Source organism: Pleurodeles waltl, chromosome 2_2 (assembly GCF_031143425.1).
Source record: "Pleurodeles waltl isolate 20211129_DDA chromosome 2_2, aPleWal1.hap1.20221129, whole genome shotgun sequence".
In the NCBI taxonomy this organism is placed as follows: Eukaryota; Metazoa; Chordata; class Amphibia; order Caudata; family Salamandridae; genus Pleurodeles; species Pleurodeles waltl.
Window position 1 is genome coordinate 8443911 of NC_090439.1, and position 15986 is coordinate 8459896.

Sequence of the window (15986 nt, forward strand, 5' to 3'; positions counted from 1 at the left end):
TAGGCCTAGTGCCTGCGAAAGGAAATGCCCCAAAACACAACGTAGGCACATCACATTTTCCCAAAGAAAACAAATTAAATTGGACTCCTCGGACTGAAGAATCACTCCCAGAGTCTGCACCATTGTCCTATCCCTCAGATGCTGCCTAAGTATCTGTTGTCTGTCTTTGATCCTACGTCAGAGCTGTCCTCTATTACCCAAGTGAGGGCTTGAGCAGCAGTCATCCAACGAGATGCCATCTCTGCTACTGCCAAACTGTTGCTCTAAAACACTAGCCTACGTAGACAGTACAAAATTGCTGGTGTGTGTGTGTGTGTGTGTGTGATACGTGCAACAGTAGAGGTCACCTTACCTTCGCTTCTTCCCTCAATCAGCACGTTCTTTCAAGACACTCAAAAAAAGACACCTTATTACTTCACTTTGCCACATACCAATAGTCACAGTCTTTAACACCTCTAGCGCCCAGTCCAGCAATCATTATTGGTGCTCCCACTCCCATGACCTCCACCTCGGATTCCCTCACTACCAACCTGCAAAAGTGCCCTTCATCTCTCCATAACCCCCCCCCCACACACACACACACACACACACACATACATTTCATTTGTATTATAGCGCAGGTAATGGCTGACTTCACTAATGTACTCAGCTATTTACATAAAATACAGATTTGATCTTTGCAGTAGGCATATAAACTGTCTGTGCTACTTTATGGCATTAAAACTGCCCCTAGACAAAAGTCTGATCCTTTTGTAGCAGAAACATAATCATAAGACTTACTTGACTTTTTTTATTGCTGCCTAAAAGCTACAGTTGAAACGTGTCAGTTGAAGTATGTGCATTGCTTTGAAGATGCAAGCTGCAAGTGCAAGAGAACTAGTGGTGAATATATATATATATATCACTTTCATATGTGGGTCTGGTTTTCCTGGGTGCCGATCGAACCTGGGGCATTTGCCGAGGTGGCCGACACTCTCCCAAGTGAAATCCCTGGTGTCTAGTGGGGTTTCCTGGCCCTCAATAGCACCATGAAACCGGTTCAGGAAGGCCTCGTTTGAAAGTGAGTGTCTCCCCTTTCAAATGAGGCCTTTCGGAACTTCGGGAAGGTCATTTGAGGTTGTTTTCCCCATTTGTGCAGGAAGCCGCTTCCAGAGGGGCATGAGGGGGCCAGGGGGAGACACAGAAGATCTTCTGTGTCTCCTGGGGTATTTTAACATTTTTAAAAATCCAGAGGATTTTTTAACCCCCTCCCTGGTGTCGGCCACTGGTCGTGACCCACACCAGGGAGATAGTGTGGGCATCGGCCAGTGGCTGACGCCCGCACTAAAGCACAGAGGGTTAATACGCCAACTGCTGGGAACATGTCTGTCTTGTATATAGACAGCTGCGTGGATTAGCAAAGGCAGCCATTACCAGCGCTTTCAAGCAAATGAAATACATGTGAGAGAGGGGCGTTGGAGAGATTAGGGTCATTTTGCCCGGTGGTAGTGAGGGAGTCCGAGGAGGGAGTTGGCCAAAAAAGATTCACACCGGAGTTAAATACGGCCCTGGCTGCCATCCCTTGCGACTCCACCCTTTCTGCTGCCAGTCCTCAATCATTTTTTGGCATTCAGTGGTACATACTTTATATTTCTAGCACTGCTTTTGAAGACTGCATTCCCCTAACCGGACTGCGGTTTGAGTGCGTTATACTGTTTCGTTGCCTATTCTCCCAGATTGAATAAGCCGACGCCGGCTGCATGCAGTTACAGTGCCTGCCACCGCTCGCGCAGGGCCGAGGAGAGGCCGCGGCGATTCGCGTGGGAGTTCATGGCATGTTACCTGTCAGGTGCGGGGGTGCAGCGGCTGCTGCTGCCTCCGTGACGGGCCGCGCGCATTATCACCTCTTGCGCCGGCGGGAGGGAGGCGCTCCCTGCAGCCAGTCTAGGTTGCCTAGTCCTCGACGAGGTCTTCATGGGTGCTGACCATAAAAAGTTCATCAAAGTAATGAGGCGAGGCGCGAGCTTGGCGCTCGTGGGCAGAGCTCGGCACCAAAGAGTGTGAACCGGCTCCAGCTGCGGCAATAAAACGGCAGGTGGCGGCTGTCATTAGGGGCGGCAGATGAGGCAGGGGACTAACATCCAGCCCACAAAACTCTCATTTGTTAGCCATCGCCAGTGTACCATGCAAAATAGCTTCCATCTCCGTCAGTTTTACGTTGCAAAATATTACATAGTCACCAAGAGAAAATTAGAGCCTTGGGTATGCGGGGTTCTTGGATCCTATTACCACAAAACGCGGCTCTGTCAGGTTGAGTGCAGGAAAAAACAAAACCGCACAGCAGACTTCTCGACTTCGGTATTTTGTTCCTACACTGGTAATGGCGATATTTTGGAGTGATGTAGTAGCTAACAACTCGCGATTTTAACGTCAGCATTTTTTTTTTTTAAAGCCATTTGCTGTGTTTTGTTACGGAGTAAGTCCTTTTACACAGTTTCCATGATGTCTTCTGTCGTCTGTTAGGCACTTGGCTGAATCTTAACTGGCCACCGATCTCAAGGCCACACGTGCTTTTGGCCAGGGTCTTGATAACCAGATCGCGCTCTGTCAGTGCATACCACACCTTTCCGGTGCTTATGCTACCAGATACAGGAATGTTGATACTGCTAAAGTCATTAATAAAGTAGTTTTGATTTTGGATTTGCTAGGTTGTTCCAAATACACCCAGATGGGAAAATTTTATGTACATTGGACAGACATTGGACAGATGTTGGCAGCATGTCTTCACTGCCATCATATTTTCCAGCAACATCCTTTGCGCACGCAGCGGTATTGCCATCTTGGTGCACACTACCTGCTTTAATTTCTCTGCATAATGTTGTCATTGTGTGCCACAGGAGGGGACATGGTCTTCCCCGTAGGGGCTAAGTGGGGGCTGGATTACCTAGAAGGACGGCACGACTGCCAAGAATGGCAGGCTGAAAAATATATGCTTCCAGTATGTCGGAGAGATATCTCTTTGCAGTCTTACATGCATGCTTGGAATTGTAGTTTAATGTAGTTAACTTTTACTTTTACTCATTTGACTATAGCTCTTGAAAACAGCTGTGTAAAAGTAGAGTTCAAAAGTCTGAAAGTCTTGTCTACATCTTGGGATTAAGAAGCCATGCTGACTGTACAATATTGACCAATACAAGAGACCCTGGACGCATGCAGGAGTTTTAAAATTCAAAGCCCCTTGCGATCCACATTGTGGATCCACATTTGTGTCATTCCTTGCAGTCACATCACAGTTTTTAAACCCTGTCACTTTCTCCCTGCTGATTTTGAAGTAATTACCTGAATATATGCTTGTAACAGTTACATAGATATATGTTTGAAGGTCTTTCATGCAGGACAACAGCCAATATTATTTTGCACTGTTCATTTAGTAATTATTTCGCATAATGCACAGCAAGTTATGCAAAGTGTTTTCTGACACAACTTAATGAAAAACCATGGGGGCGTAGAGAATCATCTTGCACTAAAGATCTCTAGACTTCAATGTCAATTGTAGATCACCATGCACAAAGCCTTACCAGATTTTCATGATAATTGCTAACTATGAAAGCAATTTCCATTTCAATTAATTTTATGGAAATGTTTTTCATGTGGATATCTAAAGTTTGGAATGGCGCAGGACCTCCTGATTTATGTTGGAATCTCTGACTTAGTTCCTTGAAACAAGGTATTGTCCACGTCTATTAAAGATACACACCTTTTAGGATCACATTTCTGTCATTTTTGGAACTTCCCAAAAAAGTAAAGAAGTAGGGTTTTGAAATCGGTGTCAGTTACAGATTTCTAGGGGTAATGGAAGTAAGTATTTCTACACCTGGAATTGTAAGTCGGTGTAAAATTTGGGATACAGAATTGTAAGGAAAAGTGCATTTTAACGTGTGACTTTTGTTTTGTTTATCTGGAAATAGCATGTAGTTCCGCACTCAGAAAACCCTTCCACCATTTCCCCCAAGAACTATGAGTATGGTTCCATGACTAGGCCCCCTGCTCTTGACACAAGTAAGATTGGCTGTTTCCAGGGTGCAAAGCTACATTCAGGCTGGTGAATCGGTATTATTCTCCATTTTTTTTCAAGTCTACCCAACTGCACACAGTGGTTACAGGAATGCATAAATTCCATCACCCATCTTTCCTGCTTCTGCGAACTAGAAATGGTGACTTACTCTCACTGGTGTATTTTTTGGTCTTCTAAATTCAGTTTAAATGCACAAAACAAGTAAGAATCTGCCTCTCTGCGTATTCTGATTCTGAGTTATTAATAGTATTGTGTCAGTAAATTGTTCTGTGTTAGCTTGGGATGCTAGCAAACAGTGCTTAATTTGAGCCAGTGGTTGCATTTGGGGTCCACGGCACTCCTTTTTGGTGACGGCACTTATTTTCCTCATCAGACTCTGACCCAGAACATTAGAAAAAAACACAAAAGGGGGAAACAAGGATAAAAGAGGAAACATAGTGGCAAAAAAAAAAACGGATGAGAAAGAACTTTAAAGAATGAAATATTGGGGCATGGTTTGCATAGCGGTGGATAAAAGAGGCTTGAGGTGGAATCAAAACTGCCCAGCCTTTGTATACTGCGCCATAACATTCGGCAGCGACAGTTGTGGGCTTTAGAGCAAACCTCCAGGCACCAACACCCTTTCTTGTACAAATGCAAGCACTGCTTGCTATGCACTACAACCAGGTTTGTATTTCCCAAGCTAATACTCGTGAATTGTACTTTATAGCTGTAAAGAACACATTGTTGTTTAAGAGTTGTGTGCAGCTGTTAGATTACCAAACACCTGCTCGAGGTGATGGTATACAGATGTTCGGCAGCCAATGAAAGCAAAAGAAAATGATAGTTTCACAAAGAAAATACTTTGCCAAGGTCTGTTTAGAAATGTAATTACATAGTTGCACTGCCTGGCATGATTACTTAGTATTCATTAGCTCCTTACATCAAACATACAGTTTCATGATGCTAATGTTATCAAATGTGTGCTCGATGCATTGCTTCTTGTTGACAGATAGAACACCTTTTGAGTTTGAGAATTCATCCCTGTGACACTGTTTTTATTTGCTTATTAAGGAAGCTGAATGAATGTAATTAACGTTGTTTTGTATACATAAATGAGCAGCAACACACAGGACAAAGAAAATAAATATTTGACGAGTCAATTAATATGTTCACTACCAGTCACTTCTCCTGAACGGCACTCAGTACAGCCATTTACCTTTCTTTTTTATTATGACCTTTCCCTGCTGCACAAAGACATTACAGCACCAGATATCAGTGTGCTGAAATATTGTTTCGTTTTAGTAAAACCCTTGGTCACCTCCTCATTGTTATGGAACAGAGCCCCTGCCCTCACTTCGGGCTCCTAGAGTTCTGTCTCACAATGTAAAACAATTCGGCGGATTTAGGTAGTAACTACCCAAGATTCATTTGAAGAAGACTAGATAGTGCTGTAAAAAAGTGGCACTCTGCTTATACTTTACCAACGCCTCCAGCAAGCCTCCACCTTCTTTGCAACCCTGGGAAAAGTAGCCTTCATTCTCGAATATATTACATATGTATTTCTAGCTTCCTGTTCTTCGCAGGGAACAAATGCACTCCAAGCACATCTCAAGACCTCCATACCAAAACATTACTAGTTACTGACATCTTGCTGTTATGCCTTGTTGTATTCTCGCTTTATTGGATCGGGTGCTGACTTTAATTGCCTTCTTAATGTTGAAGTCCTGTTTTGATGTCTGACCCACTTTCTTGAGGTGACCAACTAATAGGGTTTTTATAATAGTGACAACATGTGATGCATACTCTAAAGTGAACTGTCTGTTGTCACTTCCGTAAAATGTGCTCTTGCTTGTCTTTCTTATGGTGCACCCTGCATCATCATTGTAATGAAAATATGAGTTAAACCTGCTGGGCTTAATTTGCAAGCTGATATCTGCGGTTGGCCTCAACACGACACGTTGTCTTATCGGCATGAGGTTAGTCTCTGTTCTTGAGAAACAATTTTATATAGATCTATGTGTCAAATAGAATAGCTCCAGAAGAGGCATGGTTAGCAGGGACACTGCGCTTATTCACCACAAGCAAAGGTATATTCTTGTTGTTGGTGCACAAACAAGTTTGGACAAAGGGTGCATTCTCCTCTGACATCTGCAAGATTACACTGAAGGAAATGGGCTGTCTCCAATCTTAGGGATCAAAGCTACAGCTGAGTTAGGAAATTTGGGTATGATTGATACATGGTATTAAGCCCATGTTTTATATTCTTTGGGCCACATAACTGAATATTCATGGCTATTATAGGTCTAGAATAGTGCTTCTCAGATATACCAACTTGTTCAGAAAACTGGCTAATTTTTGTGTGTGAATGCCTTTCTTGCCACTTTCATGTGTAGATTGGAAAGGTTGTGCTCTCATCATTAATAAAAGCATTTTAGCATCTCAGAATCATTGGAACCCCTCCTGCTGTTCTCTCCTTCAAAATTCACTCTGATTAGTCAATTAACCCTTCCACTCGCACCCAAGTTGCTTGGATTAGCAACCCGTCTCAGGACAGACACAAGACTGCTCTGTATTCAGACAGGCTGTCTCATCACAAATCTGAGTCTCCCTCCTTGCGTTCCGCAAGGGAATTTGGTCATTTATTTTCGACTTCCAGTGTAGCCGCAGTCGTAGGAAGAGCCTGCAAGGCCATATGCTTTACAGTGCTATACTAATCAGCAAATGTAAAAGATTGTCCTTTGGCATATTACAGGATACTGCAGAAACATACTTGTCAGTATAATGCTTCCAATATGAAAACACGGGTTACCATGTAGGGTTTAAAGTTAAAGGTGCGAGGAGTTTGAATATATTGTCAATTCTTGATGTTTATAGTGGTGTATGGTTTCCAATGTCATTGTGTCAATCCGAAGGCCTAATATGAAGACTGATTTGAGTGATTGGACAGGTGGCAAAATAATGCTTTTGACCTTTGCAGTTAATAATCAATCGAGGTTAATTTTTAAATATCTTGGCCTCGCGCTAGCATGTAATTTTTAAGCGTTGCATGCCGACACATCACCACTAGAAAGTCTTCTAATCAACTCACAATATTGAGTTTTAAGAGCTGTATTGCATTTTTGTGTGAATGCAGATTTTCCATGACATTGTGTTAGACAGGTGATCAATAGTTATTGCTGAGAATTCCCTCCAGATCAGTTAAGGCCATGTTAAGTGCAAATGTTTTATTGACAATGCCATTGCAGTGCTTTATGCACAAAGGAGTTAGTACACCATAGGTACTCATAAAATTGTGGAGGGCATAAATGTCCACAATTACGCGGTTATTGAAAAAACGGTAGCTATGGAAATGTTAAGGATAGCACTAACAAAAATTGTACGTCCTCTAAATCAAATTTTGTGACTCGACCTACTTTACTTTGACATCCTTACATTTACTGCATTCATGACACATGAGGAACGTAACCGCTGCCTCTGTGTACGACACGTTTTACAAATGTCATGTAGCAGGACTTTTTACTAAGATGATATGAACAGGCACACCTTTCCAGTGAAGAACTATAAAGAGGTGATTTTCTTGTTTTCCAAGTGTTGTGTTTGACCTCCACGGTAAAGTAAGCTCCACTGAATAAAAAAAAAAAACCGACATCACTAGCACCTCAAAACCACACACATTATTCAAACATCTAGGAATTGCAATATGGCTCACTTGTCCATGCTGTACAAATTACTCATGTAGTATCCAATGACACGTTTTGAATTCATCCTTTGCTCCAAAGGTTCTCTTCTGTCTCTCCCCATCTCCCACTCTTCCTATAGTTATTCCCCTGTTCCTTCATGCCACTCTCAGCCATATCCTAAAGGATTCTTAAGTAACTGAAATTTGACGGTTTGGTCCCATTTATAAACCACAGACAATAAAGCAATCACATTTTGGGTTGTCTGGAATGCAAATTTAGTGTTTAGGGAATTGGTGCCATACAGGTGGTGTCTCATTACCTTCTACTGATTTTTGTTTTCTCATTGATAACTTTGAATGGCTCTACCAAACCTCATAAAACATGGCCATTGCTTTATTCTAGTGATTATGGCTAGTCGAGCCTGCACACAACTGCAAAGTGATTGTCCCTTTGTTTTCTAAAGCTCAACCAATTGGAAATAGTATGTCTACGTCTGCCACTGGCATCGCCTCCCCCCCCCCCCACCAATCAATCCAAAGCTGCACGGCCCCTTTTTGGTAGTAAGAGTTACTTAATTTCAAGATGCATTTATTGAATCAACCTGTCTCAAATTAGGCTAGAAGCTTTACCTTGATTTACACATAAATAAACATCTAAAAGAGGATCAGTTTCAATTAGGAATCTTGAGTACAGTGAAGTAGTTCTCCTAAAGTATGATCTAAGCCTAATGGAAAATAACCTTTTACCATTGAAGTTTACTGTGGAAATGTCCACCTCACCTGTAGCACAAAAAACTCTTCAACCCTGTACAAGCAGTCTGGTATAAGCAGCAGCAGTGGCGATTTACAGTGCATGCCTGTTCGATTTTACGGTATGGTAACATTACATTGCTTCTCAATCAATGTAATGTTAAACATTAATGTCTTAAGTATTTTATTGAATCTACAAAGCTATCCACCAAACCACCCCCAAACTCCTATCACTTCAGGGGATTTCTGGAGCCTGTGTGGCAAGAAGCTACACATCTGAACACTAAACTTGTCAAGCTGTGGTGTAACAATATTAAATAATGTTCTAATGATACTGTGCTTCCATCACATCATTACTGACAGACTTGAAAATGCTTTTCTGTGAGGAGACCTTTACAGAGAAATATCATTGATGGCTTCCCTGCCAATGGTCACCTCCAATCTAAGAATGACAGATGTCTGAAATTTAATTTCTGTTAAACTTGGTCGCCAAACTTCTATTTCTGATCACTGGCCTCCTACTGCCTCCCTGGTTTCCTATCTTCATCCATGCCTATCTGGCCTTGATCTCACTTCTATGCCCCTTCTCTTATCTTCTGTTATCTGCAGATTCTACTTCTAACTGGTCTCAACATGATAACCTCTCATTCTCTCCCACCACCACCCACTGCCCATATTGTTTTTTGCAGGGTTGAGCTGTAGTGAAAGGTGGAACACATTAATGTATGATGTCTGTTTAACCATGGTGTGGAACGGGACCCTTTCTACTACATTCTTTACAGGTTCTTGACTCTTTGCAGTGTTAACCTCAGAGGAAAAATGCATGTTTTTTTAAGCATGTTTGGTGTATGGAAATGCATGGCGTTTTCCTGTCCTACTGTCTAACTCTCCTTCCCTTGAAGCATACTTCAGCATCTTAAATCCTACAGAGGAGCCCCACTCTCACTTAACTGTCTTATGATCTCTCTCAGCTATTAAAATCCTTTTTGTTCTACCATTGTGTTATTCATCGTGGACACAACTGAAGCAAGCAAGATTTCTTTCTCTTGAATAACTGGCAGTGCACATCGTTTACCACTGCAATAATACTAGTGATGATAGTTCAACTTTTACACTGCAGAACTATGATATGGTCATAATGTATTTTCATTGGAGCCTTCCCCTTTCATATGTCCTGTATTCTACTTATAACTGAACGTGGCATGCGAATAGCCCCTCCTCTTCCACTCCGATCTTCTGAGATCCGCTTCACACTTTTGTACAAATGAACAAAATGAAACATTCACCCGTATGTTCAAAGTATCCTATTAAATGTGTTTTCAGGTTATTAGGAAGCAGCACATCGTCCACATAAAATATTTTCGAATATAATGATTTACAAATTATTGTGCTACTTAAGTTGGTGTATAACTGTTTCAGTTAAAGGAATGGAAATAATGTGAAGTGACAATGACATTACAGTCCTATGCAGCTCCCTTTTCTTGAGTGTAAAGACGTTACTCCTTCGCAATACACCCTCATCTGAGACTTGGGATTTCAATTTAGAGGGTCAGTCATGATCCTTGGATATAGCCCGCTCAGAAGGCATGTAATAAATAAACATAATGTTAGACAAGAAACAAACTGAGCACTCCAGGAATAATAGTAATTGGATTTAATCCAGGCCAGTGCCTATACCCGACTGTAATCACTCCAAGAGGCAAAGGGGCACATAAGTGGTTGTTAAACCTTCAGTATGCCCTAAGAATTTTAATGTCAAAGCAGCGTGATCATGTATTGGTAGTTAATATACGTTAAACACTGCATCCTCTTGAATCAGATTGGTTGAAACACACTAAATCTTTCAAGTCATTTTTATAATAAAAGCATAAAACTGACTCCATTGTCTGGCGCCCTTTTCTTGAATTATTTCTGCATTCAAATATTTCACAGGGAGTGGACTATTTTGCTATCTGCAGACAAAGATGTGTTTTATTAAACAATTAATTAAATGTAACACCATTAAATAGCTTATATTCATGTATGTTGACAAAATTTCAACAGTTATCCTACAGTATAGCAAATAATGTATATTACACAATATTTTGGTGCTCTTTTGTCTCTAAACACGTATTAAATAATGTTTAAACCCTCTGGAGACTTTATACAACAAGACTAATGTTCAGTTGTATGCCGTACCTTGTTCTTTGTACATATACAGGTATAAAGTGCTGTTTAAAAAAAAAAAAAGAATATGGTGTTGGTCTATATTCTGAAGATGGCGCAAATGAGAGACCGTGTAAAATTGTGTGTGAAAAGGAAGCATCGATCTCAGTGAGCGAGCAAGGGCCTTCTCATGAATTGAATGTTAATGTTGGAAGGTTGTGTAGTTTCACCATTGTCCATTAGAGCACAGCACACGTGTCCGGATGAATTCTGTGTATAATACTACAGCCCCAATAACATGCCAGTTTGATTTGTAGGCTTTCATATCATCGCATGCTAATTAAAATCATATTTTTGCATATGTCATGCCTTTCATGTACATATGCAAATAGAACCCGAATGCCTTTCAGCGATTAGTAATTAAGTTTATGAAGGACAGCTGTAATACATAATTAACAGAAATGTTTGCAAGCCCTTTTCACACTGAAACTTACAGCGGCAACATTGTTGCTTATTAAGAGAGCCATTTTAGTTAGAAGCTTCAGACTGATATCTAAATTGTTGGAAGCAATCGCGTGCCATAATTATATTGATGTTTTACTGCAATCACAGAGAGAAAGGACTGCCTCTTGATCAGTTCTTTCTGCATTCTTATCTAGAATCAGACATATTTCAGCAAAAGGATATTAAGGAAATGTGCTGCACGTTTAGCATGAGGCATAATAATGCATAATTCCAAGAAATACCTTTTCTCCCTGGAATTGATATTTTGTCTGTCATTGGAGCAATAGCCCTGCAAAGCCTGCCGTCTTGCACTTCGATTTGTTGACATATTGAGAATGACTATTTAAATGCTATGCAAAGAAGATTACCATGTCTGTCTTTGGAGCATGTGTGAGTGCAGTATTTATCGGTAACGACAACCTGTTATTGATGGGATATTTGAGGGGAATAGAAAAACGTATAGGCATTCTGCCTGTGGGTAGATTTTCACATAGAAATAACACATTTGTACAGTGTCACATCGCCTTCAAGCTTAGTTAGTTTGCTAAGGTACTTTACCTGTGCCTTAAAATTACCGCATTCCTCTTTTTTTTAAGCTCTGATTTGTCTCAAAGGAAAAAACTAGCTTTGCATCTGAGTTTCTCAAGAAGGTCCCATTCTGGGGCTGTGATTCTTGCCGAGAGTAGACCAACCCTGATCTGGCGTTCTACTCTTTCGTTTGAATCTGTTTCCCTTGGGACAACGCTGAGCAAATACACATGTTTGGATGAGGAGGTGTGCCCGGTGCACCTAATTGGTCTATCTGTGTGCAAATCAAAATGTTAAAGTTATTAGCCAAGATTAATTATTTGCACAGCCCCTGTGCTACCGAGGGAGCTGCCAAGTTGATGAGCTTTGCAAATGGCGTCCTGCTTGATGAGTGTAATTACAATTTGCTGATGAGTGCAGCCAAGGTAGTCCCACCATTCTTGTTAAACTATTTAAAACCTAATAATACTTGCTGGGTTTTATTGCCTCCCATGCCAACATGGTAGGTGGTATATGTTCAGACTCGCTGTGGACAGTTCGCTGTGACAATCTGAATGACCCCCATGCTTTGGCTCACAAAAATTAGAGTTGTGAAAAAGGTATTTTTTGGCTGTTGCTCCTCTGGAGGATAAGTAGCCTGGATGTGGGCCTTAGTGGGAGAGGGCTGAGGTATCAACAGATAAGCAGATAGACAGCAGGGATGTGGAATTCCTATCGCTCGACGCCCAGGACATCTTGTTTGGGGTCAAGGCAACAAGTTTTTATGTTTACTTTGTCCTTGGGACAAGTAGGCCCAACCCTCTGCAGCACAAACTCTTTGGCTGCCTGTTTACAGAGAGTGGAACTCTCTGCAGTTGAGGTAATGTGTTTCCAAAAGATAATGCTGTTCGAACTTGTATTTATGGCCTGTAGGCCAGGCCCTGTGACCAACCACATTCTGTCCATGGCCGAAGGTCGTGTGCAGCATGGGATTGGCTGCATTCAGGGGATGTTGGCTACATGTGGGTGGTCTAGCGCAGGGTCTGGCAGCAGACCGTGCGCAGTGCTGGTTGATTTAACGTATGATAGTTAAAAAAAAAAAAGATATTTCCTGGCAAAAACAATGATTACAGGGACATTATAATTAGGAAAAAAAGAAGCAAAAAAAAACAAAACTTGTGAAATTCACTAAAAAAATCAAAGGTTACAGGGGCGTTATAGTTAGGTTCAGATTTTACACACACACAAAACCATAGAAATTCAGCAGTTACAGTTACACATAACTCATGAAACTATAACTTGTGGCTTAAAGTAACTAAAACTTGCTCACTCGCCATGCACTAAGTATCACACATATTACATCAGTCCTGATATCTTGTATGACATCATTGATAATATCACTGCAACATTTGCAATAACATTATTGATGAGAAAACTGCATGGCAGAACAAGATATAAAAAATGTTTGTACTTTTATCAGCATATCTTACTGTTTAAAGTTGAAAAATGACAAGACATTACTTTCTTATAGGCAGCCAATGAAGAGTGGAGAAATGGACTGAATGAAATACTAGTTTTCTTCCCCAACCCCAGAATGAGAGTGACCATTTAATTCTGAATCAGCTACAGTCGAATAAAGAGAGTTACACTAATCCAGCCTAGAAATGATGAGCCCTTGGAACAATGTTTTCCTGTAGGAGAAGGGAAACAATGTGGATTTTTTTGTTTCCTGAGGTGTTGTTGCTTCCGGGTGGTTAAAGACCCATGATTTGTGCATAAACTAAAAAGATACAATGTCAACATGAAATAGTCTATGCAGCTCTGCCATCTATTTCCTCACTGAAGCCTTTTATTTAATACATAGTAATATATGTTTCAAAAATATCCAACTAAAATGAATCATTTTCTTTTTTAGGGTGGCCTTTGTTATGAAGAAACATTTAAACACACACTTATTGGGCAAGCATGGCGTTGGAACACCAAAAGAAAGGTAACAACAGATCTTGAGATGACTTTGTACCAAATATTTGTGAGGAGATCAATACCATTTATTAACAAGATGCATTTGGAATTATTTTTCGTATTTTGTTTGAATCGGAAACAGGCATGCAATTTGGTGCAAAAGTCATAAACTAGCAATTCTTTAAAGGTCCCGAAGACAATGGAATGAATCAGCATTTGTTTAGGAATTCTTTGGTAGAGGCATCTTAGGCGACAGAATGATTCCTATGGATGATTTTGTAATGATCCATAGGTCAAATGCACAACTGTGTAGGAGGATAAGAAAATTCTTGTTTAATAACCTAACTTAAACCTGGTAAGGAGAAGCAAATTACATTGCTCATAAAATCATTCTTCACACTGTGCTTTGATCATGTTTAGCTCAATTAATTTGGTTCTGGTCAAGCATTAAATGATATGCGTGTCATACAATAACAAGCAGTACTGAAGAAAATCTAGTACCCTGTTAAGGACTGCTAGTTTCTCCTTCAAATGAAGGCATTGGCTATTGAAGAGCGAAGACCTAAGACAATAATCTTCACTTTTCACATGGCTAAATTAGAACTAGAAACTGCAAAAAAATGCAGCAGTTGGCGAGTATATAAAGATGTATTTTATGAGTGACAGGGCGGCAATTAGTTGAAATACAATCCAGCAGATTGAAAATTCCGAATTAAAAAAATTAAGATCTTTGTACAATAATGGACTTGAAACATACAAAAAAAGGTAGGTTTGAGGCAATAGAACTGAATCTACCTACACTTCATTTATTGGTTCTACGATGGGACAACAGTTGTCTGAAATTATAAATGATTGATTTTATCACTTTGTTATTGAACAACAAAATAATAATAATTGTCTGTGCTTTTATCAGTTTCATTCCGAAAAGCTCACATTTAGATCTCTCCCTATGACACTGTTCCCTGCAATCAATGTAATAATTCTTTTTAAAAAGATAGGAATGCACACCTTTGTTTGAGCACTGTGATCAAACCTTGTTTTGGGTAGAAAGAACAGGGTCCTACTCTTTCCAGAACCAAATTGTTCTTTTGCAGCATTCCCAATTTTTTCCAAGTCCATATTTTTGCATCATCATCGGTGGTCACAGGATGAAAGCTGTACTATCACCCTTAATGTGGATGAAGGAAGAAAGGAGGCTTTGGGATCGATGTTGCAATGATGGCCACTTCATTGATGCAAGTTTAAACAAGCATTGGCAAAGCCAATTGGTCGGCCTTAAAGCAATGTAAATAGCATAAGAGTAGGTTTGTATTTGTGTGGAAGCAAAGATTGGTTAATTACCACCTTCGTCCCATCTGTGCTTCTGCCAGAGAAAAACATAAATTATTTAGTTCTCTAAGACACTTAAATAGCAGTCAAATGGTGTAGGAGGCTGGACTGGCTTGTAGTGAGTACCAAGGGGTACTTACACCTTGCACCAGGCCCAGGTATCCCTTATTAGTGTATAGGGTGTCTAGCAGTTTAGGCTGATAGAAAAGGTAGCTTAGCAGAGCAGCTTAGGCTGAACTAGGAGACGAGTGAAGCTCCTACAGTACCACTAGTGTCATATGCACAATATCATAAGAAAACACAATACACAGATATACTAAAAATAAAGGTACTTTATTTTTATGACAATATGCCAAAAGTATCTCAGTGAGTACCCTCTGTGTGAGGATAGCAAATATACACAAGATATATGTACACAATACCAAAATATGCAGTATTAGCAATAGAAAACAGTGCAAACAATGTATAGTCACAATAGAATGCAATGGGAGCACATAGGAATAGGGGCAACACAAACCATATACTCTAGAAGCGGAATGCGAACCACGAATGGACCCCAAACCTATGTGACCTTGTAGAGGGTCGCTGGGACTGTAAGAAAACAGTGAGGGTTAGAAAAATAGCCCACCCCAAGACCCTGAAAAGTGGGTGCAAAGTGCACCTAAGTTCCCCAAAGAGCACAGAAGTCGTGATAGGGGAATCCTGCAAGAAACAACAACACCAGCAATGCAACAACGATGGATTTCCTGACAAGAGTACCTGTGGAACAAGGGGACCAAGTCCAAGAGTCGCGATCAAGTCGGGAGTGGGCAGATGCCCAGGAAATGCCAGCTGTGGGTGCAAAGAAGCTGCCACCGGATGGTAGAAGCTGTGGATTCTGCAAGAACGACAAGGGATAGAAACTTCCTCTTTGGAGGATGGATGTCCCACGTCGTGAAGAGTCGTGCAGAAGTGTTTCCGTGCAGAAAGACAGCAAACAAGCCTTGCTAGCTGCAAGGGTCGCAGTTAGGGTTTTTGGATGTTGCTGTGGCCCAGGAGGGACCAGGATGTCGCCAATTGCGTGAGGAGACAGAG

At 40.8% G+C, this 15986-nt stretch overlaps 1 protein-coding gene across 2 annotated transcripts in view; it reads left to right on the forward strand.

Annotated features, from left to right (window-relative positions):
- ZNF407 (zinc finger protein 407) overlaps window positions 1-15986 on the forward strand; it is a 1574765-nt gene that overhangs the window by 608367 nt on the left and 950412 nt on the right. For both annotated transcript variants that reach the window (XM_069219421.1, XM_069219420.1), the window contains one exon: window positions 13537-13611. In XM_069219421.1, coding sequence (XP_069075522.1) covers window positions 13537-13611 — 75 coding nt within the window. The remainder of the gene's footprint in view (window positions 1-13536; window positions 13612-15986) is intronic.